Consider the following 25,455-nt stretch of genomic DNA (forward strand, 5'->3'; position numbering starts at 1 on the left):
GTTAGACTCGCACACAGAAAGGATTGATGCCTTGAAGTGTGGGTTAGATCCACCAGAACAGACAGTTACAATCAACAAGATGGCATGATCATGAAATGCTTGTATAATGTGCATGTGTGGGCTGAAAGCTTGAAATGCACATTTCTTTGCATAGGAAAGTCACATGAAGATTCGGATACCATTTTTGCGATGTACACGGAAAAAGCTTTCATATGATACCCATATTGGGGGGGTCCCTAAATTTTAGGAGATCCCTAAATTTTAGGAGGTCCCTAAATTTTAGGAGCCTCGAATTAGCCTAAAAATGCTAGTCCTAAAAAATAGGGATGTCATTCTAAAAATAGTAAGTTCTGTACTCTGACTGTGCTTACTAAATTTGGTTGTTTCTATTCTTGACAGTATTCAACCCAAAAAGGAAGGCTATAGAGAAGAGACAAGTGTCAAGACACTTGTCACACAAGTTTCCAAGTGTCCCACCACTTGTCACATCTCATGACATGTGGCTGGACACTTGTCTTGTACTACTCCACTTTTCCCTTTTGTACTAGCTCTCCCCTCTCCTATAAATAAGAGCTCGTTTTTCTTCATTCATCATCATTTTTCTTTGTTGTAAACTCATGTACAGCACCCACAGATAGCCAGAAACGGGCCCCATCCATCCCCATCATCATCCCCCACTTCTCCATTATCAAATTCCTCCATATTCCCTCTTCTATCACTGTTTTTTTTTTACAAGACAGCAAGCCTGTAAATTCATTACAGCACCTCTTGCTCGAGCTCTTTCTTCCATTTTAGCTACAAGAAGTAAGCCCTATCCATGTACTGCTGATCAACGATGGAGAAAGGCTGAATTTCCCTTTTTCTTCTCTCATATTGTAAAGAAATTAGTTCTTATCATTGCATAATAGATAATGCATGTGTGTTTGTACATCTTTGCATGATCTTGTGAGAGTGAGAATTACTTCTTCTCACTCTCAAGTTGATTGTAACTGAGCTCTTCCCTAAGGGACTTGGGTTGAGCAGAAATACATTCCTTCGGGGGGGGGGTTTGCCCATCTTCAACCCTCAATCTTGTCTCCATTACTTTTACATTTTCATGGCTGTAATTTTGTGAGCAATTTTCATTTTCAGCTTTAGGTGTTCATTCTCTTTTATATTAAATCTCGAAAACAAGCAAATATCATAATTGTTAAGCATACTACGTTGTTCGGGGCGTTTACAGAGAGAGAGAGAAGAAGAGAAGGAGGTGAAGAAGAAGAGAAGAGAGAGAGAGAGGAGAAGAAGAAGGACAAGAGGGAGAGAGAAGGAGAAGAAGAGGGAGAGAGAGAAGGAGAAGAAGAGGAAGGAGGGAGAGAGGGAAGGAGAGGAAGAGGAGAGAGAAGAAGAAGGAGAAGAGGGAGAGAGAGAAGGAGAAGAAGAGGGAGAGAGAGGAGAAGAAGAAGGAGAAGAGGGAGAAGAGAAGAAGAGGAAGAAGAAGAAGAGGAAGAAGGAGGGAGAGAGAAGAGAACTTGAAGGGAAATCAAAAGACGACATTGACCACCCCCCCCAAAAATGGTGTCCTCTAACCCTCTCGCTATTCTTGTTGCTTATTGTTCATGGTTTCTCTTCTATACTTAAAGTGCATGATTATGAAAACTTAAGTGCGTGAGTTGCATGAAATATTGACTAGGCTAGCACATGAAATATTGTTACATGAAATCTTGCAAATACGGGATGATTGCATGGGAGTCAAGGGGACAAATAGAATGGAATCTGCATGGATTAATGCACATGAAATGATAAGATTTTCGTAAATTTTTACATAAAATGATAGACCTTCGCGTAGAGCAATGCCTAAATTAACCAATAAAAATTACGATTTGCAACTGCATAAAAATTAAACACACGGAATGTTAGTTTCTGTTCATAGGATGCAATTGCACTGATGGATAGAAACCTAGATCTTCATGAGATCCGGTGCATTAGGAATAAGTATAATTGCTTGCGAATTGTTTTATCGATCTTGCTGTGGACTATCGCAAATGGATACGCTTCTAGCTTAATTGAAGCTGGTGACCTAACCCTAAATGGATTGTTGACCCAAGTTATGCTTGGTTGTTTGAAAAGATTGTAAATCCCTTAAGCAAGTGCTTTGATACATCCAAGTTAAATTCTGGTTGTGCATGCAATGGGATTGCAATGCCTTGAAGCAAGAGGTTGTGCATTCAACTGTTTATTAATGTGGTTTTGGATGTTAACCCAAGTGGGGTGTGATTGATAATTGCATGGCTGGGTCTGAGATGATTGATTGCCATGGAAACAAAAGGGATGTTTTCCCTAGTAATTGTTTTTAAGCTTGTTGCTTCAGCTGTGGTTGATTTCCTAAAGGGATAATTAAGGAAGGATGGCGCTAGCTACCCCCCGCGAACTGCCAAACCCTAACCAAGGGGGTTGTGAATCGGCGCCGGGAATGTGGACCGAACCCGCCGCGAGAGGTCTCTCCGTGGAAATTACTTGGCGTAGGAGGACGCTTGGGTGCCAATGGGGGCTCTGGCCGTAAATCCCAATGCCTCCGGACCTTATATAAGTGTTCTACGTGACTCGAGATGGAATCTCGAGGCCTTGACACTAGTTACAAGGCGGAATCTTGGTAGGATAAACCTTCGAGTTTTATTGCCGAGAGACGGAAGGTTTTTTCTGCGGAGGTAGAAAGGAACACTTAATTTTCCTGTATGGGCAGGAGACAAACATTAATCCGAAGATAAGTTAAGGAAGTGTTTGATCCTGTTTTATCTTGTCTTTGTGTCAGTGTCCTAAATTACGTAAAGGAATGTGTGATTAACGGGTTAATTAAGGAAGCTGCTTTTATGTGTCAAACATAATGTGGTAGGTAATTAGATAACTAAAACAACCCTCGAGGGAAGCGTGGTGGATGTGACCAATGGGTCTATCTTATGGAAAGGTGGAGGAAATGTTAACGAGAAATGTTAGGAAAGGTCGGACGATGACCTTAGACAATGTTAATTAGAACCCTGATTCATACCGTTTTAGGGGACCGGAATGGGACTATGCCCTACGGGCAGAGAGGTCGAGCAATGCATCCCTCTCGTTTCCCATTCTCTTTGAACCAAGTGCAGTATGAGTCTGCTTTGGCCCAGTTGTGTTTGCGCAAAGTGGAGTAGTTGTAGACCGACGCTAGAAGGCTGTTAGGAGATCCGATTATAAGGAACCCGGATTCAAGTCGATCCTAGTGGGAACGGCCAAATAAGTTCCGTTGCGGGGCAGACTTGAGAGACCCTAGTTGGCAAACCCCGTGTCATTTCTTGGGAGTGCCGGGCGGCGTCTTCTAGATATATCTCTCGATGGACTGCTAGGACGAGTCCCACAATTTGAGGAGCGGGCACATTACATTAGTCATCTCATGGTTGAGTTTGGACTTGTGGTTTAGTAGGTTAGCATTAGAGATTATTTAGGCATTTTATTTGCTATTTTTTATTGTGGATTGGCATTGTTTGCAGCTAATCGGCCATCATTTAATACTGGCCGACCTGTCATATTTTGGGCATTTATTTGTCCTATATATTGTTTGGCTCCCTCCTCCACTTCTTCATTCATTCATTACTTGATAGTTTCTGGGGAGAGGGAGCTAGTGCCAGCGCCTCCACAACCGGTGACTCACATTGTATTTGTACTGTCTCATGTCTTGGTATATGGATTCCATTTCCTGAGCATACATCTGAGTTCTCATATGTATTGTGTTATCTCTTTCTTTTCTTTTGTCTTGTGTTCAACAGTTTATTTCAGCACATGTTTATGCTTCCATTGCTGCACTACTTTTGATAGTTCTGTGTTTATCAGTTTGCTCTTTGTCGTACGATTGATTTTGTGTTTTCTGCATGTAGAGCTTTTCTTCACAGAACCTGCAGTAAAAGCCTTCACAGAGTTGGATCCGTAGATACTTGTATTTTTGAGCTGCTCGTCATGTTTCAAGACTAGTGGGGCAAGATCCTCCCAAAGAAGCGTATTTGGAGTCCTTGAGGTAAGAAGACTGGTGTAGAATACATCAAACTTTGGAGATAGTAGCTAAGTCAATAGAATCATGGGCATGTCCTCAGAAGATATAGTCTGTTCGAGAGATGCAAGCTTATCTCTCATGTCCTCCAATTTGTTGATATGGTCCTTCATGGAAGGAGAATCATCAACATTGAACATTTGAAGTTTCTTCTCAAGGGATATGTGGTTTGTAAACATCTTGTGATGCTAGAGAGACGCAAGCTTCTTCCAAACCTTCACAGTAGTCTTCAATCAGCAAACATGCAGTGGGACAAAATCTTGTAAGCTCATAAAAAGAAATGATGTAGCTCGAGAGTTGAGTTGATCCCATAAGGCAGCACAATCCATCGTTGATTTGATAGCGGGATCCTCCATGGGATGGGGTATGAGATGAGAAACAAACTTCCAGAGGTCGAAGGTTTCGAGAGTACACTTCATCAACATGACCACAAAGAATAGTTGGAACCTTCCAAGTCCTCCTTGGCCAAGGAAAGAAGTACGGGAACTTGTATAGAGGATGCCAGAGGTTGCTGTTGGGAGCATCTCAAGACCATGGTGTCAGGTCTTGGAGAAACATGGAGGGAAGAGCAAGAGGCTCCTGTACAAACAGGCTTGGTGATCTCCTTGCTTGATCTTCGTGTGGACTAGCGTGATTATCTCTCTGTCTCTTAAAGGAATGATAAGAGACCTCATCCTTTGAGTCAGCAAAGTCAAAAAATTGGTTATGAGACATCTTTAAGAATGGCAATCACCTAGAAAATCTGCATTTGGCTGTCAACAACACGGAAATAGGAGAAAATCAGCTATAATCAGTGTGTAGATGTGCTACTTGGGGTAAATATGCTGTCACCTGCTGCAAGACATTGTCGTTAGGAGAAAACTTGTTACTTGGAGAAGAAAACCTGTGTTTGTAGCAAGAAATCTGTCGACTGATGGAAAAAACCTGTCACTTACAGTCAAGATTGTTGCCAAGGCTGAAAGCTGGTCGCCTCAAGTAGAGGAGGGTGCTTGTGTAGACAACGCAAGGATATGACCTGCGTTTTGAAGGTTGGGTGGGAACCTCTTCAAGGGGGGACTCAAGTGTGTTGCACTTTAGGTGATGATACCATGTGAGAGTGCACAATGGAAGAAGGAACACATAGTGAGAAAGGAATAGAGAGAGAGCAAGAAGAAGGAAGAAATCTGCATTGACTGAAAATAAATGCTGAATAGAGGGAGGACTGATCGGTCCCGGCATGCAGCCCATAGTGTCAGTGAGGGCACCGGGTTAGGTTGATGAAGATGGCAGCACCAAAGCCGGAGAGTGTCAGAGACGAAATGTGCACAAGTTGCAGAAGAACGTGTGGGCCACGTAGGGGGTGGCTTCTATAAATAGCAAGGAACAACCAAATTTGGCTGATTGCTAAAATAGGCCTAAAGTATGGCCAACCTGTTGCTATAATGCTTGTGGCTGCAATAAATGCAGTTCGATTGCACAATAAAATGGGAAAAATGATGATACAACATCAGGGTAGACATGGAGCAGACATACATACACTGGTAGGGGGTGTAAACTAACTAACAGGCCGAGGAAATACAAGGGGTGTAAACTAACTAAGAGGCTGAGAAAAAGCTAGCAAATGTGCCTAAAAGTAAAGAAATGCACACTAAAATGCTAAAGCTCCCATGTCTCCATAAGACTTTGAGAGGAGCTCATGACCAGGAGATGACAAACTATCATGACTAAAATAGGTTGGCTAATAGATCTGTCATACCATCATTCTCATCCATGTGTGTATTTGCTAATTCTCTTCTCAAGCAAGAGATGTTGGTCTCATTTCTAGCTACAAACATCGGCTCAAGGGTATCCCATGCTACCTTCTAGGCTTTACAAGATTGAATATGAGGTATTATTAATCTCTTGACTGATAGAGTAATTAAACACAAGGCTTGTGCATCTTTGGAGTCCATTTCCTTTGTTCTTCTGTTGAAGGAATATTGGCAAAAATGTTGCTACGATCATTGTGATCATGTTGAGCCATTGCTACAATAAAGTGCTCAAACTACAACCAAACACTTCCAATCTTAAGTGCAAAATGTACTCACATGAGTGTCAAAATGCCAACACGAGATTGATAATGAAATTACAAAATAATTTCAAAGCAAAATTTGCCTTAAATGCTTTGTAAAGCGTGCTAATATTGCTTAGAATAACAATACACTACTGTACCTTGAAATGCATGCCAAAAAAAAGTCAATGTTAGCAATTTAATGTCGTAAATTGCCAAACTTGCACAAATTTCCATGCCCAATCTATATCAATTTGCAAATAAATGCTGCACTTAAACTACTTGTTTGTTGCCTTGGGATGCTTAAAATGCAAAAGCCCTAAATTTCCTTGAAGAAATTTCAAGAAATTAAAGAAATTTTATACTTGAATGATCTTACAATTTGATGAAGTGTCCTCTTGAGATGTAGTTTGATTGCAACCAGCAACTTCACTGCACCTTGGGATGCGTGTCGGACCCAAAGATCAGAAAAGCCCCAAATTTCTCATGAAAATTTCAAGAAATTTCAAAGATTGGTCAAGTCCATAAAAACCCCCCAAATTTGTTGATATTCAATGTTAGAAATAGAAATCTCTTTGAAATTGGGATGAGACGAGCAAAATGGATGAGAAATTGCACAAATTTTCAAGAAGTCCTAAATTCTAACATTAGGTTTTTTGCAGTTTTAGGGTCTTTGAGTATTTTTATATAGCTGAAAATAATAGAGATGGGCAAGATGGATTGGAAATTGCATAAATTTTTGAAAACCCCCAAATTAAAAAATTAGAGTTTTTGCATTTTTAAAAAAGGATATGCAAGAAATGACGGGTAGGGTTGAGAAAATGGCGGGAAGGGTTGAGAATGTTACAAGCAGGATTGAGTGAGGCTGCATTTGCAAGGTGGCATGTAAGATTAAGCTGAAAATAGTAGCAACTTCTCTAAAACATCAGCTTTACTTTCCTAGTTGAGTGTTGGTGAGACGGAATTAATGTGTCTAGCTCTGATTTCACCTGTTGAAAATCACGAGAGAGAGAGAGAGAGAGAGAGAGAGAGAGAGAGAGAGAGAGTGTGTGAATACAAGATAGCAAGCAAGAGTGGGCAGTAGTTCCATACTCAAAAGATGTAAGTACTAGCATGATAGAATGTCTTAAGTTAGACCTAACTCAACTGGAGCTAAACTAACTCTAGAATTAGCAACACAACTTGTCAATTTAGTTGTATTTATACCACACACAAAAACTTTGGGCACTACCATTGACCAATTTTAACAAATTAGCCATTAGTATCTATGGTGACACTAGGGAATTGGCATTAATAAATTAATTGATGCTAGTTTCAAGCTAATGAGTGCTCAAGATCACTTGGGTGATAAATTGCTTAGTCAATTTAATTGTTGGCTAGTCAAATTATTTTTTTGAGTTATAAATAATTATTAAAATTTTAATTTAATAAAGTTGGATAATACTGAAAATTGTTTTGAAAGGCTGTTACTTAGCAAAAATTACCCAGGCAAGTAGGAAAAAACGTTTTTGAGGTTGAGAGAGAGAGAGAGAGAGAGAGAGAGAGAGAGAGAGAGAGAGAGAGAGAGAGAGATGTTTACGTATGAATTCAGCTTCAGGCTTTGATTGAAAAAAAAAAGAGAGAGAGAGAAGGGTGAAACCAATCTTCCTTTCTTGGATGGGTGGTAATTCCTTGATTACAACTTAGTTACAATAGTGACATTTATTACAAAATCGAGAAATGCAAATTAACTCACAATCTTGGACAGTGGACATATTGTTGGTCCCAAAATTGACGCCCCTTTTGGTATTTTTAAAACTTGATTGAGGAAGAAGTTGATGTACCAATCCCTTTAGGTATTCCAAACCCCTTGCTGTCCAAAATGATGAGCAAGTCTTTGATTTGATGTGCCCATTTATTGAGGCATTCAATTGGCCTTCACTTGCTTTAATGGAGATGGAAAATGTCCTAAATTCATTGATTTGTTGGTCCCTCCACTTGAGTTTGACTGAAAATAGCTTTAGTCCTCTTGAATCCAAGACTTGGAGCTTTTATCTGGTACGCTTCTTGAGGCTGCTGCTAAACCCTAATTTTTGTTGCAAATTAGGGTTCACAGCAGAGAAATCTGAAATTTCTTAGCCTCTGGTAATCTCAATATTGTAATCTTCGGAGCAAGGCTATAGAAAGATTGGGAGATGAGAGAGAAAATTCGGACTTTTTTCACAAAAATCAGTCATTTACTGTTGTTGCCTTGTCTCAATAGCCTGTACTCTCTCTCTCGCAAGCTGAATGCACTAAATGCCTCCCTTTAGTCTCTAAAGACGTTTTGCAATCTTACATGGGCATTTTTGCAAAGTGGCAACCTTCCCAAATGATTTTTTGAGCATTATCCATATTTAAATATTAATTTTCAGTTTTTAAATATTGAAAATCAATCTAATAAATATTTTGGTGCCTAGAAAAATAATGATTGGCCAATAATTAAATTAGGCAACTTTCATTCTCGAGTGTCTCTACGTCATCTTTGACTATCAGGTTGGTGTTAGGTACCATTAAACACCACTTCTCTAGTGTCACCAACCTAACACTTATGGCCAAATGAATGACCTAGGCCAATAGTTGGCACTGGATACCACCAAGTATTTGTGCAACATAACTTATAGCAACTTTTGCCTTAGATATCCAGTGATTTCCTCGAGTTCTGGACTCATAAATTCACTCTAACCCTAGTTACATCTCACACGTGCAACATTTACTTAACCATGTGATTAAAAATTAATCCACATGTTAAGTGAGTTTAAAAAATACATGTTCTCATGATATAGAGTCATTCCATCCTTGTGCAAGCTCAGACAGAAAGAGAGAAGGGTACCATTGGTGCTGCAACAATTGACTCGCCATTTCTAGGCAGCAAGACATCCTCTAGGAGTTTGTGATATGCCTAGAAGACATTGCAGCTGTAGGTGACAACAGTTTGAGGGTTGTTTCAGCCAAGCAACGTCATATTCAAGGTGTTTTATCAGTGGAGATAGTTTTTATGGTTGTCTAGATAGGGCAGTAGTTGATTTCTTCCATTTACTCGTGATGGAAGTCTAAATTTTCTCTCCCCTTAGCATTCTCTCTCATCCTCTAGTTTATTGTTATCCTTGCTCAACAATTTTCAGCAAAATCAACCATTGGAGGTGGAGATTTTGACCAATCTCTGTTGTAAACCCCAATTCATAGTAGGAATCGGGGAGACTGAGTAGTGTGCCCTTTGTTCTACGGAAGAGCAGGTAGTATGGCTTTGTTGCATGTTGGCTTTCCACAGAGAAGACCTAGGGTGCTTTAAGCATGGATAATCAGAGTGCTCTTGCTTTGGCAAAGAAGCCCATGTTTCATGCCTATACGAAACACATCGAGGTTTAATACCATTATGTTTAAGACTGATTTGTGGAGTTCGAACTAAGGGTGGTCTAGTTTCCTATGGAGGATAATGCAGTGGATCTTATTATGAAGCCTTTGTCCTAGGCTTCTATGCTCCATCATATGAGGTTGTTAGGTCTTCACACTCCCCAAGATCTGATAGGGGGTGCTACTATCCTGTGTATTTCATGCTGGCGATCTCTTGGTTGTGAGCGCCATCAGAGTATGATGGAGACATAATAGCTCTGACAGCCCATGCATTTCAGTTTCCAGCCCTTGCATTCAGTGCATTTCAGTTTCAGTGTGTTCGCATTGCAGTCAATGAACTGGTTCCAATGCATTTCAGTTTTAGCCTGTTTTTGGGTTGTGTTCACACTTGGCATTGGTTTTCGAGGGGATGACCTGTTTTATGCAGGTTGGCTGCATTCATTGCAGCCACCTGCATCAGGTCGGCCAGCTTCTAGGGGCTTTTGCTATAAATAGCAGCTCCCTTCCAATTGTTGATCATTATTATTTTGCAGTTTTTGGGCTGCATTCACACATGGCATAAGTTTTTGAGGGGTGACCTGTTTTATGCAGGTTGGCTGCATTCATTGCAGCCACCTGCATCAGGTCGGCCAGTTTCTAGGGGCTTTTGCTATAAATAGGAGCCGGCTTCCAATTGCGGGTCATTAGTATTTTACAGCCTGCCACTCTCTGTAATCAGCATGATCCAGTGCTCTCACTGACATCTTGGATTGCATGCAGGGATCAGTCAGTTGTGTATTCAGCTTTCATTTGATCAGTGCAGTGAGTTGTGTATTCAGCTTTCATTTTCAGATCAGTGCAGTTTATTCCTTCTCTTCTCTGTGTTCATTTCAGTCTCTCTCTCTTCCCTTCTCTCTCCATGTTTATGTTTCTCTCCCATTATACACTCATCTCACTAGATAATCTTATTAAAATGATCCTCTTTGCTATTCCTAAGATATCCCCACTCAAACACATGAAAACTCGGCCCCAACCTATCATATCACATTTAATACACGTCTTATAAAGAAATTGCACACACGTCTTCTTTAAAAATCAGTCGAGCATGTCTTTAAATTAGCGTTTTTGACATGTTAGGATAGCTTTGCAAAAACTTAGATCATGTCTTGAGAGCAAAAATAGCCAAGTGTCTCATGGTGGTAAATGTATTATGCAATGCCATGAATTTTGGAATTGACATTGCCTTTTGAAACTTAGGGTCAAAATGGACTGCGATGGAGAGGACCTTTGGTTGGCGCCATTTTGAGGTCATTTCCAAGCAAAGGGAAGGAAAAGATTGGTTCTTACAAATGGTTGCCACTTGTGATGAGAATACAAAATTTTGGGTCAATGCTCGTAATCTTAAGGTGCTGTTTATGGTACTCTTTATCGCTAGCCTTTTCTGAAGTCACAAAAATATTTCAAAGATACAAATGACATTTTAGGAGCCAAGCCACAGACACACACAAGCATGTATGTGTATACACACGTGCACAACCACATACATATATACATATATGTGTGTATATACATATGTATATTCATATTGACATATATGTGTGAAATTTTTTTAGTTTACATTGAAAGGTTCCCTATGCTAACAACTTCTTATCCATGTGACTCAAAGGTAAGTTCAAAGTCTAATTAGACTATTTATAGAGAGATTGATTAATAGAAAATATGAAGATTTTCTAATAGAATATGGTGAGCATGATATGCATTCATACACACAAACATGCATGTACACATATATTTAGATGCACCTAGACATATGTCCACATGATGCATCTCTTATGCCATTGATACACAAAAAGATTAATGATGAATTTATAGCTCTTTTTGCAGGATAGGGAGAGGTGGAGCATGGGTTGGCTTCAAAAAGAACAAAATTTCAAAAGGAAAGAAGAAGCTACAACTTGTAAATCTTGTAAAGGTCTTGGTAGACTTTCTTGCACATCGTGTGAGAAAAAGGTTTCAAGCATTGATATTATTGATATTTGAGTTACGATCTACTTGTAAAGAAAAAGGTATTACTTAGTGGAATGCAAAGGGTGAACGTGCAGTTTATAGGAGGGACCCATTGTACTATACTATTCTTTGCCCTCAAATAGAATGCACAAAGAGAGAGAGATTTCTTTTCAAGTAGGACAATCTTCATAAATCATGTGCTTTTTTAGAAACGTGAATGAGAAATGCAGCATTAAAGGATGATTTTAATACAAAGTTGTCAATTGACCTCTATTTATGAGTAAAACCAAGAATCATAAAGAGCACCTTGCCTAGTAGCCTTACAAAGAGCGAATTATCAGTATTTATAAGCAAATTTTCATCTGCTTTCTCTTTAATTTTTTAGAATCTTTCTAAGAGTTTGACTAGATTTGAAAAATTTCCAGATTTTTCTTTTGATTTTCTAACAATTTTCTTAGACTTTGGCTAACACCTTGGGATGCATTTTGAATTGCAACTTGACTGTGCAAGACCTCCTTTGAGGCATTTTATGGCACTCATCCTCTAATTTCCCACTTTTGAGTCTTTGGTTGTTATGCATACATACACAAGCTGAATGACAAATGAGGTAAGCTCTCATACTTGTGAAATATTCCTATGGAACCCAAGGTAGTTTGATCCATATGTAGACTCATTTGCCCCTAGGCCATCTCCTTGGGGGTTGTTATCTCATTAGCTCAATATTCCACATAGGATTTCGGTCCTTCCATCAGACTTCATGTTTGTAAAAGGTTTCCTAGGTTCAATCCTTCAATGTCTTATACAGGTATGTATGTATGTGAAGCCATCATGCATGGTGATTCATAGCTAAGGAAAAATTCAGAATGGGAATGGAAATGGAGATAGGGAACAAGAATTTCTAAAAGAGGTGGAATGGAAATGGGAGTGCCACGTCATCAAGGGAAGATGAGGGTTCCATGATATCCTAGTTGAGGAGATTTTAAGACTTAAATGTTTGGAGAGAGAAAGACTTTTGGTAGTTGGAGAGAGAGAGAGAGAGAGAGAGAGAGAGAGAGAGAGAGAGAGAGAGAGAGAGAGAGAGAGAGAGATTGATGTCTCCATTACGAGACAAAAGAGATTGATGTCTGCATAGGTAGGCCAATGTGGCCTATGAGACAAAATCAGAGAACATCATGTCTAATGTTATCTCATCAATAAGATGAAGGTAATAGTAAACTAAGTAGCCTACGAAATGATGTTGAGAATAAGTGTGCGATAGAACTATGCTAGAGTATAGCCATGTCATGTGTTGTCCCGTTTGTAGAATGAAAAGGAAGTGCTAATGTAACAAAACTATTTGATGAAATCTAGGTGGAGACTATAGGCTATAGTTGATCTCAAGATTTGCACATGATGTCAGCTATGATGTGGTCCCTAATTGCTCAATTGATATGCCTGGTGGTGAGTCTATGGTGTCTCTGATGATGGCTCTAAGTAATGGTGCAGCCTCCTTGGACGTGGTCTTGGTAGATGGGGTCGTCATGCTCAGTGAAGTGAAATGTCTCTGTCCAATGTGACTTCATAGTATGGAATGGAAGGTGCCTAGTGGGGTGGCTCTATCTTTGCTAGGCTAGCAGTGTCAATAGGGTCTCATCTATGAAATAAGTCTATATCATTGCTCTATGTGTGGGTCCTTTTGGGTGAGTTGGCCTCTTGTCTTATAGTAGTACTATGCGGCATCTCTAGAGATCCAAAAAGAAGAGACCTAGGCATCTTTAATTATTGTACTCTATAACACAATGAAGAGGTCCAAAATGGGGTTGTTATGCTCAACAAAGTGAAATGTCTTTGTCCAATGTGACTTCATAGTATGGAAAGGGAGGTGTTTGGCAAGGTGGCTCTATGTCTGCTAGGCTAGTAGTGTCAATAGGGTTTGATCTATGAAAAAATTCTGTCATTGCTCTCTGTGTGGGTCCCTTTGGGTGAGCTCGATTCTTGTCTTGTAGTAGTACTGTGCGAGACCTCTAGAGCTCCTAAAGGAAGAGACCTAGGCATCTTTGGTCCTTGTACTCCATAGCTCGACGAAGAGGTTTAAAACCATCATGGAAGTGGGAGTGGTACTGTTCTCATATGTCATAGTATATTGTATAACTCGATGAAGGGGTCCAAAACCATCATGGAAGTGGCAGTAGTACCATTCTCATATGTCATAGTATACTATACATTTGTATTGGTAGCGTTTCTCCATCTCAAGCTCTTGGTCACAAAGCAGGCAAGTGCTATCCTCCAGTGGAGTATCTATCCATTTGCTTGTCTCCATTGGTAGCATGTGAGAGGAGGTGAGAATTTGTTCGATAGCAGCCTTGGTTTATAGGAGAGATGGGTGTCTATTTATAGAATAGCGAATCCATCATCAAAGAGATGTAAGAAGCGACTCCGGTAGAAGTCCATCCTCAATCCTGGAGGTACTTGTGGGTGCATCCGTGTCCTTGTTGTCTCAGTGCTCAAGATAGGAGCTCCGATGGCTTACTCCTAATCATAAGTGCTATCATCATGATCAATGGCCTTTCCATGCTATCCCAGCCATCATAATAATCTCTCTGTTTTAGATACTAGCTATAGTTTCATACCTTTGCTCCATATAGCAATGTAGGTGTGACTAGGATGTTAAATAGTTTGGTGCAAGGCTCTTGGAACAGTATGTGAGCATGTTGATGCTCCCCCTGTGGGGGCCTTTGATGCCCCTCACAACGAAAATTGAGGGCCAGAGAAGGTGATTATTGGATGGGCCTTTGATGCCCCTCACAACGAAAATTGAGGGCCATATAGCAATGTAGGTGTGACTAGGATATCAAATAGTTTGGTGCAAGGCGCTTGGAACAATATGTGAGCACATTGATGCTCCTCTCGTGCCAAATGTGCCTTTGATGCCCTAGGGCACAACGAAAATTGAGGGCCATATAGCAATGTAGGTGTGACTAGGATGTCAAATAGTTTGGTGCAAGGCGCTTGGAACAATATGTGAGCACATTGATGCTCCCCCCATGCCAAATGGGCCTTTGATGCCCCTCACAACGAAAATTGAGGGCTAGAGAAGGTGATTACTAGATAGACATATTCCGTTGTGTACTTCACAGTGTCTCCTCCAAAAATATGAATTGATACATGGATCTAGTTGCCTATATTGCTAAAGTGTTGAAGACCATGGTTTTGGTCTTCCCAAGGTTTATTGTGAGGTCTCTATCTCCACAAAAAATGTGTAGAGCATTTTGGTGGCATTGCAACCCCTTCAGTGAATTCGGAATGAGAACAATATCATTTGTTTGTAATAGTATATGTATCAATACCCTTGCTAGGTTGGCTTTGTCTCCTCCTCCTTGGTCAATGTAATCATATACTTTATCTATGTATAAACCAAACAATGTGGGTGAAAGTTTCCTTGATTCACTCTTGTGATACTATTAGTTCTCTTTGATGCCCCCTGGGTGCTTCTACATGGCATATCACTGTCTTATATAATGCATAAATATTCCAACGCATACCCTTTGGTACTCAAATATCCTGTAGTCTCTACGTAATGTGTGTGCAGAGCATTGTATCAAATGCTCTGCAAAAATCACAAAGCAGTAGTAGATCCTCTTGTCTTGAGCTCAACTCTCCTTGATAATGGCTTCAAGTGTGAGTATATGGTCCAATGTGTTATACCTGCCTCTAAAGCCTGCATCTAAAACCTACCTGTCCTTGTGTTCTCGTGCCTTGCATCTTAGTTCACTCATTGAGTTCATGCTCCATAGATCCATACATCTTGGCCAAAGTATGGTTGATCATGATAGTTGTGTGATTGCGAGGTATCAAAGGATCACCACGCTTAAAGAGTGGAATTATAGTGTTGTCTGACCAGGTCATAGGAAATTGAACATGTTTGCCTGTATGGGTGCTAGTATGTTGCAAGCATGTGAGAAATGCTTTGGCCCATCCTCGTCCTATGCTCTCCCATTCTAAAATCTATAAATCGCATCCCTAACCATGTTCTAGGTGAAAAAAGACCATTGTTTGACCTGCAAGCCTATGAGGGTTGCATAGGTGGTTGTCTTAATAGATCATACAACCGTCTTCCATAGCCAAGCCAAGCATCTAGTGACATACTTTGTATGGGTGGCTATCTTTCATGAAACATCTTCAATGCACTCTTGTTATCTCATCCCAAAAATTGTTGATATATCTTTGTCATGGCTTTCGTCAAGTAGTCTTGCTTCTTTTTCCGTACAAGGCATTTGAAGAGCATTCTTGTTTAGTGATGCATCTAAGTACCTAGCTCCATTTCTTTCTATACGTGAGCCTGATTAACTACACACTTATCGTACACCAACTATTTTGGGGAGTAATAGAGTGTGTGGGTCTTCGTTGGGGCAGGGCTCCTAGAAATGCATACATAGTTGATCTATGTGTGGTCTCTACTAAGTTCTGACTCCTTTGTACATTCCTCGAATGGTTTGCTCAAATGCAATGTATACAAAGTAGTTTGTAGAGCGCCATGATAGACGTGTGAGGTGTCTTTTGTAAAGTAATATTCGTGATGTTCCATGTCCACAAGAGATCACAAAAGTCAAATTAGCATGGTTTGTTGCTACGACAATTGGTCTCTTAGATATCTTAAAGTTTTGGATGTTTGGTATCAATGTTGGTGAGCCTACCAAGTAGTTGATAGTATTTGCCCTTCCTTTGTGGTTCCAATGTGCCAAAGTGTTAGATCTTGGCCATAGTGGTAGGCCATTTAAGATGGGTATGTGAAGATATGCTAGGGCTTGCACTGAGGAAACACAACATATACGATCATGACTGAAACACAAAGACTTAGATATTGTCAAACAAAAACCAAATCCTAAACACAAAATGCAAATGCAAAACTCAAAACTTAAACACAGAGACGAACACAGAGAGAAAGAACTCCGAAGTGAATGAATGTTGTAAATGAATATAAGTGTGTACAAAATGCCAAAGGGTAAAGCAATGGAGTATCAAAGAGTGACGTCCATCGGAGATGGATCCCAAGTGCTGTGACTACTAGTTGGAGTGTGGAAGATGATGAAACACCGAATACTGATCACTAGAGGGTTAGAAGACTGAGGTGATAGTAGGGATGATGCCTAAGGCACTGGGCGGTAGGAGAAAACTGCAAATGCAGCAATGATGTAGCTGCCAAGAGGATGGAGATGGTCGCCAATTGTTGCTAGGTGAAGGGAGGAGCCAACATTGACAACAAAAGTCACCTGGAGTTGGGGAAGGGCTGCCACCAATTGTCACTTGGCTGATGGAGTGCCAGACTTAGGTAGGAGGAGATGTTGAGCTAAAAATGCATTACCTTTACTTAAATAGCCCGAAAACATGCTTAAATAATGAAGAAACCTTGTTTTTTTAAAAGAAATGCGATCCTAGAGAGTTTCTGTGTCCCATAAGCACAAATCCACTTGGGAGGGCCCAAATTTTCTATAAATACCTATGCTGCCCTCCATTCAGGCCTCAATCTCGTTTTTGCAGATTTTAGGCGTTTCAGCTTGCTGCCCACATCCCGTTCGTGGAGGACATCTGAGCCGAAGATGTCCATGGCCGTCTCCATCAGTTGGCGCTTGATTTCCTGTACAGACCTGCTGCCATACAGCTTGTCACATCATCACAATCTTGCAGTCTGCGTTTTTAGTATTTCTCTCTCCTACAGGTCGTCCTACCTGCGTTTTTAGTCTTTCTCTCACCTGTTCGAAGATGTGAGTAGATCAAAATGTGGAGAAGATAATGGTGGGATGGGAGGGAGTTGATGATGGTGGGATGGGGAATAAAAAGATGCTAGGAGCTAAGATGGAAGAGCCGACCCCCAGTGTGTTTTGAGCGGAAGTGGAGTGTAATCCAAGGTTTTGAAATAAAGATGTGAGTATATCAGAATGTGGAGAAGATAGTGATGGGATGGGAGGGAGTTGAGAAATGTGGTTTACTTGCTCAAATGAAATAGATGGTAGAGATATACTTGATAAAGGATATCTGCTTCGAGAGTCTCCCCTATTAAATTTAACATACTGAAAACCATCTAGATCTTGGATGACAAAAGAAGAAACAGGAGAGGGTTTTTGCTTATATGACTCAAAAGGGTTATACAAACTTGACATAAGGCCTTGCTGAGATGAAGGAGATGGATCACTAGATGCGCTGAATGTTGTGGACACTCCAAGTTCAGCGTGGTGGCCAGTCTCACCAATTGGTCCAGACCAAGTAGCAGCACTTGTGGGAGGGGTGTAAACTTGACTGTACGTGATGCACAAGGACTCCTCAAGCTCTTCATTTGTAAGATGACCAAAACGAGAAGAAGAAGGTGATAAAGGTGAAGGTGTGTCTACCTCTTTCTTGAGACCGTAATGCCTTCTCAGAGCTTCCAATGATGGAGAAGCTCGATAGGGCATCATAGGATCCCCATAAGGTGTCTGAGACATGAGTCAAAATCGAGTCACTTGTGAGTCTCGCACAAAGCCTAGCCTCCACAGTCACTGTAGGATACTCTTTAGAAGAGCATTGGCTTTGATACCAAGTGAAGATATACTAGGGTATGCATTGAGGAAACACAACATGAACAACCACAACTGAAACACAAAGACTCAGATAGTGACACAAAAACCAAACCCTAAACGTAAAATGCAAAATGCAAAACTCAAAACTCAAATATAAAGACAAACACAGAGAGAAGGAACTCTGAAGTGAATGAATGCTGTAAATGAATGTAAGAGTGTATAGACCAAGGGTAGAGCAATGGAGTGTTGGAGAGTGGCGTCCATTGGAGATGGATCCCAAGTATTGTGACCACTAGTCGGAGTGTGGAAGACGAGGAAACACCAAACACTGATCATTAGAGCCTCAGAAGACTAAGGTGACAGCAAGGATGATGCTTGAGACAGTGGGCAGTAGCAGAAAATTGCAAATGCAGTAATGGTGCAGCCACCAAGAGGATGGAGACGGTCGTCAAATTCCTCCAGGTTAAGGGAGGAGCTATCACTGACAGCAGAAGTCACTTGGAGTTGGGGAAGGGCTGTCACCAATTGTTGCCTGGCTAATGGAGTGTCAAACGCAGGTAATAGGAGGCAGTTTATGGGCTGGCGATGGTAGAGGAGTGAAAACTTGCATAAAAGGGATGGGGTTGAATGATGGCAGCTGTCTATTTATAGAGGATGCACCAAAAAATTAGGGTTTTGGGGGCCCATTGAAACTCTCTTGAATGGCGCACAAATTTTGTGTTTTTCATTAATTAAGCTTGTGTTGGGGCTTTTTAAAGATACTAATCAGCTATAAAGCATATTTTAGCTCAAGAGGCTAGTCTATGTGCACTTTCCAAAGCCATTAGATGTGTCCCATAGGTGCTCACTTCTTTGTCTTGGGCTCTTCTACGTAGGCCTACTTCATCTATGTCAATCTCTTTCAACATGGCAGTATCATGCATGTAAAAGTCCCTTTGTCTTTCTCTAGTGTGTGCATTGAAATCCCCCATTAGTAATATGTTGCGAATGCTAGCATGTCTCATAATATCCTCATAAAGTACATTAAAGGGTGATCCATCTCATGTGGCAAGTGCCCTTTGAGAGTGAGGAGATTGCTCTATAACTTACAAGAGAAGAACTTGAAAGAGAAATTGAACTAGAATTTGATTGCAAGATAACTCGATTACAAGAGAACTTGATTACAAGAGAATGCTCACGAGAGCATCGCTTGATTACAAGACAATACTCAATACAAGATAAGATCAAAACAAGACAATAACTGTAAGAGGACTTATCTTGCAGGAGCCTCACAACATGTGGCAAGTGCCCTTTGAGAGTGAGGAGATTGCTCTATAGCTTACAAGAGAAGAACTTGAAAGAGAAATTGAACTAGAATTTGATTGCAAGATAATTCGATTACAAGAGAACTTGATTACAAGAGAATGCTCTCGAGAGCATCGCTTGATTACAAGACAAGACTCAATACAAGATAAGATCAAAACAAGACAAGAACTGTAAGAGGACTTATCTTGCAGGAGCCTCACAACTGGTGTTGGCAAGATTGAAGGGCTTAAAGCCCAAGACCCCTAGTTATATTAGAATTGAGGAGCTTAAGGGCAAGCTTCTAATAATGACATCAGTGATAACATAAGCATCATTGACATGATTGATGAGATAAGCAATGTCGATGTAAGCGTTATGCAAGTCTTTTCTAGAACTCTCCAAAGACTTATCTAGAACCTTCTTAGAATCTCTAGTACTTTCTTGAATCTATAGAATGTTCTAGAATGTTTTGGAATCTTCTAGAAACTCCAAGGATGTACTAGCTTGCATTCAAACCAAGGGCTGTCCTTGATTTACATTGCTTGAGTGTCCGTTACATTACCCCTCCTTCTAGCACCGAGTTCCACGAGGGGCAGTGGGGTGCGTTTGAATAGGCCATAGCTTGGTTGGATGTTGAATATGAAATTCATGAATCTTAATAGGAGCTCTTTGCAGATGTGAAGATGGTTTCCATGTCCGTTCACTTCATAGCCCTTTCAACAGACAAGATACTATGATTTGTCTCTTGAAATTCTCGAATCCAAGATTTTGTCGACTTCATATTCTTGGTGATCTTTGATTACGATCAGAGGCGATGGCTTTGGTATTCTTCCAGGGATATTGGATGTATAACATGGCTCCAAGACTAAAATATGGAATATAGGATGGATTTTTGTGGATGGGGGAAGCTGGAGATGATAGGTGACTGGATTTAGTTGGCCAAGAATCTTAAAGGGCCTAAGTTGATAATTTGGTTTTTGGGAGGGCGAGAAAAAGGTAGATTATGTCGAAATAGCCAAACTTGATCTCCAATTTCATATGATGGGTCTTGCATGCAAAGCTTTATTAGCATTTCTTGTCTAGTTCTTGTCTTGTTTTGATCTTGTCTTGTATCGAGTCTTGTCTTGTAGTCAAGCAAGGCTCTTGTGAGCATTCTCTTGTAATCAAGGTCTCTTGTAATCGAGTTATCTCGCAATGAAGTTCTCTTGTAATCGAGTTTCTCTTTCAAGTTCTTGTCTTGTAAGTTGTGAGAGGAATCCTTTTGCTCTTGAAAAGCACTTGCCGTGCTCATAACAATTTGGCAAGATTGAAGGGCTTGTATCCCAAGACCCCTATCTATACTAGAATTGAGGAGGTTAAGGGGAAGCTTCTATTATGACATCGTTGATGACATAACTTCTTGAACATTTTAGAACGTTTTAGATTGAAATCTTCTAGAAACTTCATGGAACGAGGATGTACGAGTTTGCATACGAACCAAGGGCTATCCTTGCTTGAGCGTTCGTGACAAGGTCAAGTTTGTAGGAGGAAAGTAGCATATTGCAATGAATATATCTTGCAGTCTCCTTTCATGTATCCTAATCCATAAGTATTGTGCATCAACATCTCTCTTCATTACCTATATCATCCCTTTGAGGTCTTTCTGATATAGTATGGTCATGTCTCTGAAATTTGTATTTTCTAGTTGTTGGTTAAAATGTACTTTTCAATATGTATCCCTACATGTCTGGTAGTCAGGTACCTTTTCATGTATCCCAATCCATAAGTATTGTGCATCATCATCTCTCTTCATTACCTGCATCATCCCTTTGAGGTTTTTTTGATATATTATGGCCACATGTCCAGAATCCCTAGTGCTTCACCGTTTTCTAGTTGTTGGTTAAAATACACTTTCCAATGTGTATCCCTACATGTTTGGTAGTTGGCTATCTTTTCATTGGTGTGTTTTCTATGTACATGACGATGTCTATATTATAGAGGTTCTTTTCAAAGTAACCAGCGCCATTATAGTTCCATAATGACATCCTAAGTGTCTCATAAGCCTCTTACCATCATGTCGACCTTTTGTCTCAGTGATGATTACCCATCCATCCTTGTAGGCAGCCCATTTTCGCTTTGAGGTCCTTGGGTTACAGATGTTGGTTTTTGAGCTTAAATGGGGCACATTTACTGGACATTGTTTTCAATGTGCCAATCGAGCCATTTTATTTCTGAATGTGATAGAAGCCTTGAGATATTGCAGCGTTCTTTGGACCATGATATGGATATGTAAGAGCATGATCCCTAGCCGATGACTCAACAACAAGATGTTGCTCTTGTGCCTCTTGCCTTGCATGGACATGATGATGGAAATAAGGATGTTTCCCAAGTTAGTATTGAGCGTGTATCGCTTTCGGTTGGTCGGAATCTGCCTCTTCAGGATGATTCCTAGGTCACTATGGTTAGATGTAATGGTAGACAGGAGTCTCGTTTGACTCATACTCACCCATCTCCTCACCTTATTACATAGAATTTTCAACACAGAGTTAGGGGTTTTTACATGAAACCTCAATCTTTGCGTGTACCTGCACTCCAGATTTATGAGGAACCTGACCACTAAAAAACATTGTATAATCCTTGTATACATAAGAATCTGCCAAAGCAGGCTGTTTGTGCTCCACAGAACAAAAAACATCCCATTTACTAGCTAACATAATTTTTCACAACCGATATTGCTTATTGCCCAAAGGGACGCCTTTAACATTCCATAACGCGAGTCTCATGATAAACCACAATAGAGAAAACTATTGAATCACCACTTTCCCTTTCCCTTTAGCATCCATAGCTTTAGCAGCTTGAAATCTCTCCATCTTACTACGGCTCACATCTACAAGATCTGCCCTCTGCAAACTAGCATTTGAAGCACGAGAAGGGAATTGTTGTTGCTGAGAATGGAAAACATCCCGAGGAGGCAAAGGCCTTGAATCACCACTTTCCCTTTCCCTTTAGCATCCATAGCTTTAGCAGCTTGAAATCTCTCCATCTTACTACGGCTCACATCTACAAGATCTGCCCTCTGCAAACTAGCATTTGAAGCACGAGAAGGGAATTGTTGTTGCTGAGAATGGAAAACATCCCGAGGAGGCAAAGGCCTCTTGCATGTGTCAAAGCGCAAAGTAGAATTAGCAACACTTTTATCGTCCACACCACCTGCTTCTCTTTGCAGGTTGTGTCAGCATGCTATTGAAGCAATGCTGGCATTGGTCAACTCCTTGGTAATAGATTCCTCGGATGATCTGTTCTTGCTACCATTGGTCACAAGACCAAGGAATCTCATTCAGTATCTCCAGTTGATATCTTATCGGCAAGCCGAGCTGCAAAGCTTGACTGAAATTTTACAAGAAGCTTTGTGTCAATCACATAAATTTTTTGGAGGCTTGGATGGCTCTCCTGCTCGAGAAAACATGGTGCACCTCCAACATGCACAACGCTCGCTGATTATGGACCCGCAATCCATTGTTCGTATGTGTAGAGAATATTTCCTTGACCTTCTTGGTACTCTGTTTGCTCTTACTTAGTACATCACCCAAGCTTGTTTGGCTTTCTATGCCTTGGTGAGGGATCAAGTGTCACTAAATATGCATGATGATTTGGACAAAGATATCTCAAAGGGAGCAGTCATAGATGCTTGATTGTTCTAATTGATGCATTGTAGTTGAAATTGAATTGTGGCCATGATCCTTAGTTTAGTGGTTCGCTTTTAGTGATCACATGCTTCTATGCCTTGGTGAGGGATCAAGTGTCACTAAATATGCATGATGATTTGGACAAAGATATCTCAAAGGGAGCAGTCATAGATGCTTGATTGTTGTAATTGATGTATTGTAGTTGAAATTGAATTGTGGCCATGATCCTTAGTTTAGTGGTTCGCTTTTAGTGATCGCATGCAGAAGAATTAAGTTTTGTTTTTCTAAAAGGTTATGATTGAAAGGGTGGATTGGTTTTTGCTTGTAGGGTTGTGATTGAAATAACAGATCTGATTCCACTCGGTCAACACTCAAAATGACTGTGTATTTGTGGCCTAAGATAGATTCTACTTTCTTGGAAGGGCACAAACATTCAATTTTGGTCATAAATGTTGCATCCCATTCCATGCAGACTTTTTGTCTTGAAACTTTTTCTGAAACATACTGGTAGCATTATGTAGGAACTTGAAAGCATTGGCCATAATGGGATTTGGAACTTGGTAGATCACCCTCATCACAAGGAAGTCATTACAATAAAATGGATCTTTCGTTCTAGGCTCGAAGTGGATGTGGATGTGACTTTGGGCAAATATCAGGCTAGATTATTGGTGTAGGATTTGAGTTAGAAATATGGTGTTGATTATGCAGAGACTTTGCTTCCAGTGCCCAGCTTCCATCCTTTTGACTCCTGTGTGTGTATATCAAGTGAATGTTAAACATGCTTCTTGGAATGGATACTTAGATGAGGTCTATGTGGTGAAGCCATTGATCTTCTCGGTTTCAAGCCATAAGAAATAAGGCTTTACCATGCAAAAGGCTCTTTATGAGCTTAAGCACGTTCCATGTTCCTGTTACAATTTGATAGATCAATTTCTTAAGGAATCTTTTTTCCTCCCATTACAATATGGATCTTTCCATTCATCACTGTTTGGAGGGGGTGTGCCATATGCTTTTGTATGTAGATGTCCTACTTATTACAGGTTGAAACTCTATCACTTCAAGTGTTTGTGCAGTGGCTGCTCCACTGGATCCAGCCATCAAAGACCAAGGTAATGAAGGATCTGGATAACCCTACATTTGTATGAGCATAACTTTGTTAGGTACTTGGGAAACTTCTTTGGCTAATTCACATGTGTATTGACCTCTCATATCCTATCTCCATCTGTAGCCAATACTTCAATCCTCCAAAGGCGTTTCATGGGAATAGTTGTATGCATATTTTGAGGTGTATTTATGGTCCTTCCCTGCTCTTATGGCTTGCATTTTAATAGGGAGGGCTAACGTCGGTACATGGTATATGAATTGGGTGGCTGGCCTCTAACAACCCCCAAGCCAACACCCATAAGAAAAGCCAAGGTTTTTCAGTCATTGTCTACGGATATACAATCCATGTTAAGGTATCCATCTCATCCATACTCTGAATTGCTACTCAACTAAACTTATTAGCAAATAGGATGTTACCAGAAATGCTCTTTTGACTCTGTTCTACAAATATATTCAGTTCAATTATGGTTATCTCTTAAGCATTGTTCATTTACTTTTCTCCTTTAATCTCCTACTCTTCAGGATGGAAATCCTCATCTAAGGCAGGTTACACAAAGTGGATCCCAGCAGACTTGATTCCATTTTTACATACTAAGACCTCGAGTTCTTAGCAATATAATTCTTTTAATCTCTAACATTCCAATTGCAGCAACACTTCATTCAAGTTCAAACTTGACATCAGCTCAAAGCTCCAAAAACAAGTTGGCAAAGCCTTTCCAGGAAAAAAGCAAAGAAACCATATATTTCAGCATGACAACAATATCACTTACAATCTTATGTACTTGTACTGCTGAGAATCTATAAATGGCTATCAAAATCAAGATTGGATTCTAGAATATAAGCTTCCAATTAGTGAATTTAGCATGATTTGATATTTCAGATCTAGAGAGATTCATCATGTTATTCTTTGCGTACTGAGCCAGAGTTTAAGGAGATATGAAAAACAAACTGCCAATCCTTGGTATCTTTTGTTACTAAATCCTTAATATAAAATGCTAGATTCTGTGCCTCTCTTGTGCATTCTGATCATTCATTGCATTCTCCCAATTGGGACGTCACTTCCCCTCTTCTCTGATGCACACAACTCACTAACCACATGAGACAGAGAGCTTTCAACTCTGCCAATAAGAGGAGTTGGGCTCCACCATGGTCATTTCGACATGACAGGCAACACAGATGCATGAGCTGATGAGACTCAAGAGAGCTAGGGGATTTTGAAAAACTTCTTGTTATATTCTTTGCTCATTCACAACTTGAGTTTCCACTTCCTGCCTTCTCCATTATGGGTGTTACATATAATACATAGCTCTAATATGTGGTTATTCTTGCGATCCATTTAAATCACCACACAAAGGAAACTTTGACTGACACAACCAGCTTCTCCCGACTCTTTTCACTACAGATCTTAGAAATTTTCATGGTTTTCTCTCA

The 25,455-nt window shown here is 40.3% G+C and overlaps 1 protein-coding gene across 2 annotated transcripts in view; it reads left to right on the forward strand.

Moving 5' to 3' along the window:
- LOC148017862 (uncharacterized) overlaps positions 1–22,396 on the forward strand; it is a 54,380-nt gene extending 31,984 nt beyond the window's left edge. The window contains exons 3-4 of one of the 2 annotated variants that reach the window (XM_087662120.1): positions 10,689–10,837; positions 11,304–22,396. In XM_087662120.1, coding sequence (XP_087518246.1) covers positions 10,689–10,837; positions 11,304–11,471 — 317 coding nt within the window. In that variant the 3' untranslated portion in view covers positions 11,472–22,396. The remainder of the gene's footprint in view (positions 1–10,688; positions 10,838–11,303) is intronic. The other variant, XM_087662121.1, reaches the window with a different exon arrangement.
- Positions 22,397–25,455: the final 3,059 nt, after the last annotated feature.

Source organism: Lygodium microphyllum, chromosome 21, assembly GCF_053477565.2.
Source record: "Lygodium microphyllum isolate KBCC chromosome 21, Lygodium_microphyllum_v1.1.10, whole genome shotgun sequence".
NCBI classification, from domain to species: Eukaryota; Viridiplantae; Streptophyta; class Polypodiopsida; order Schizaeales; family Lygodiaceae; genus Lygodium; species Lygodium microphyllum.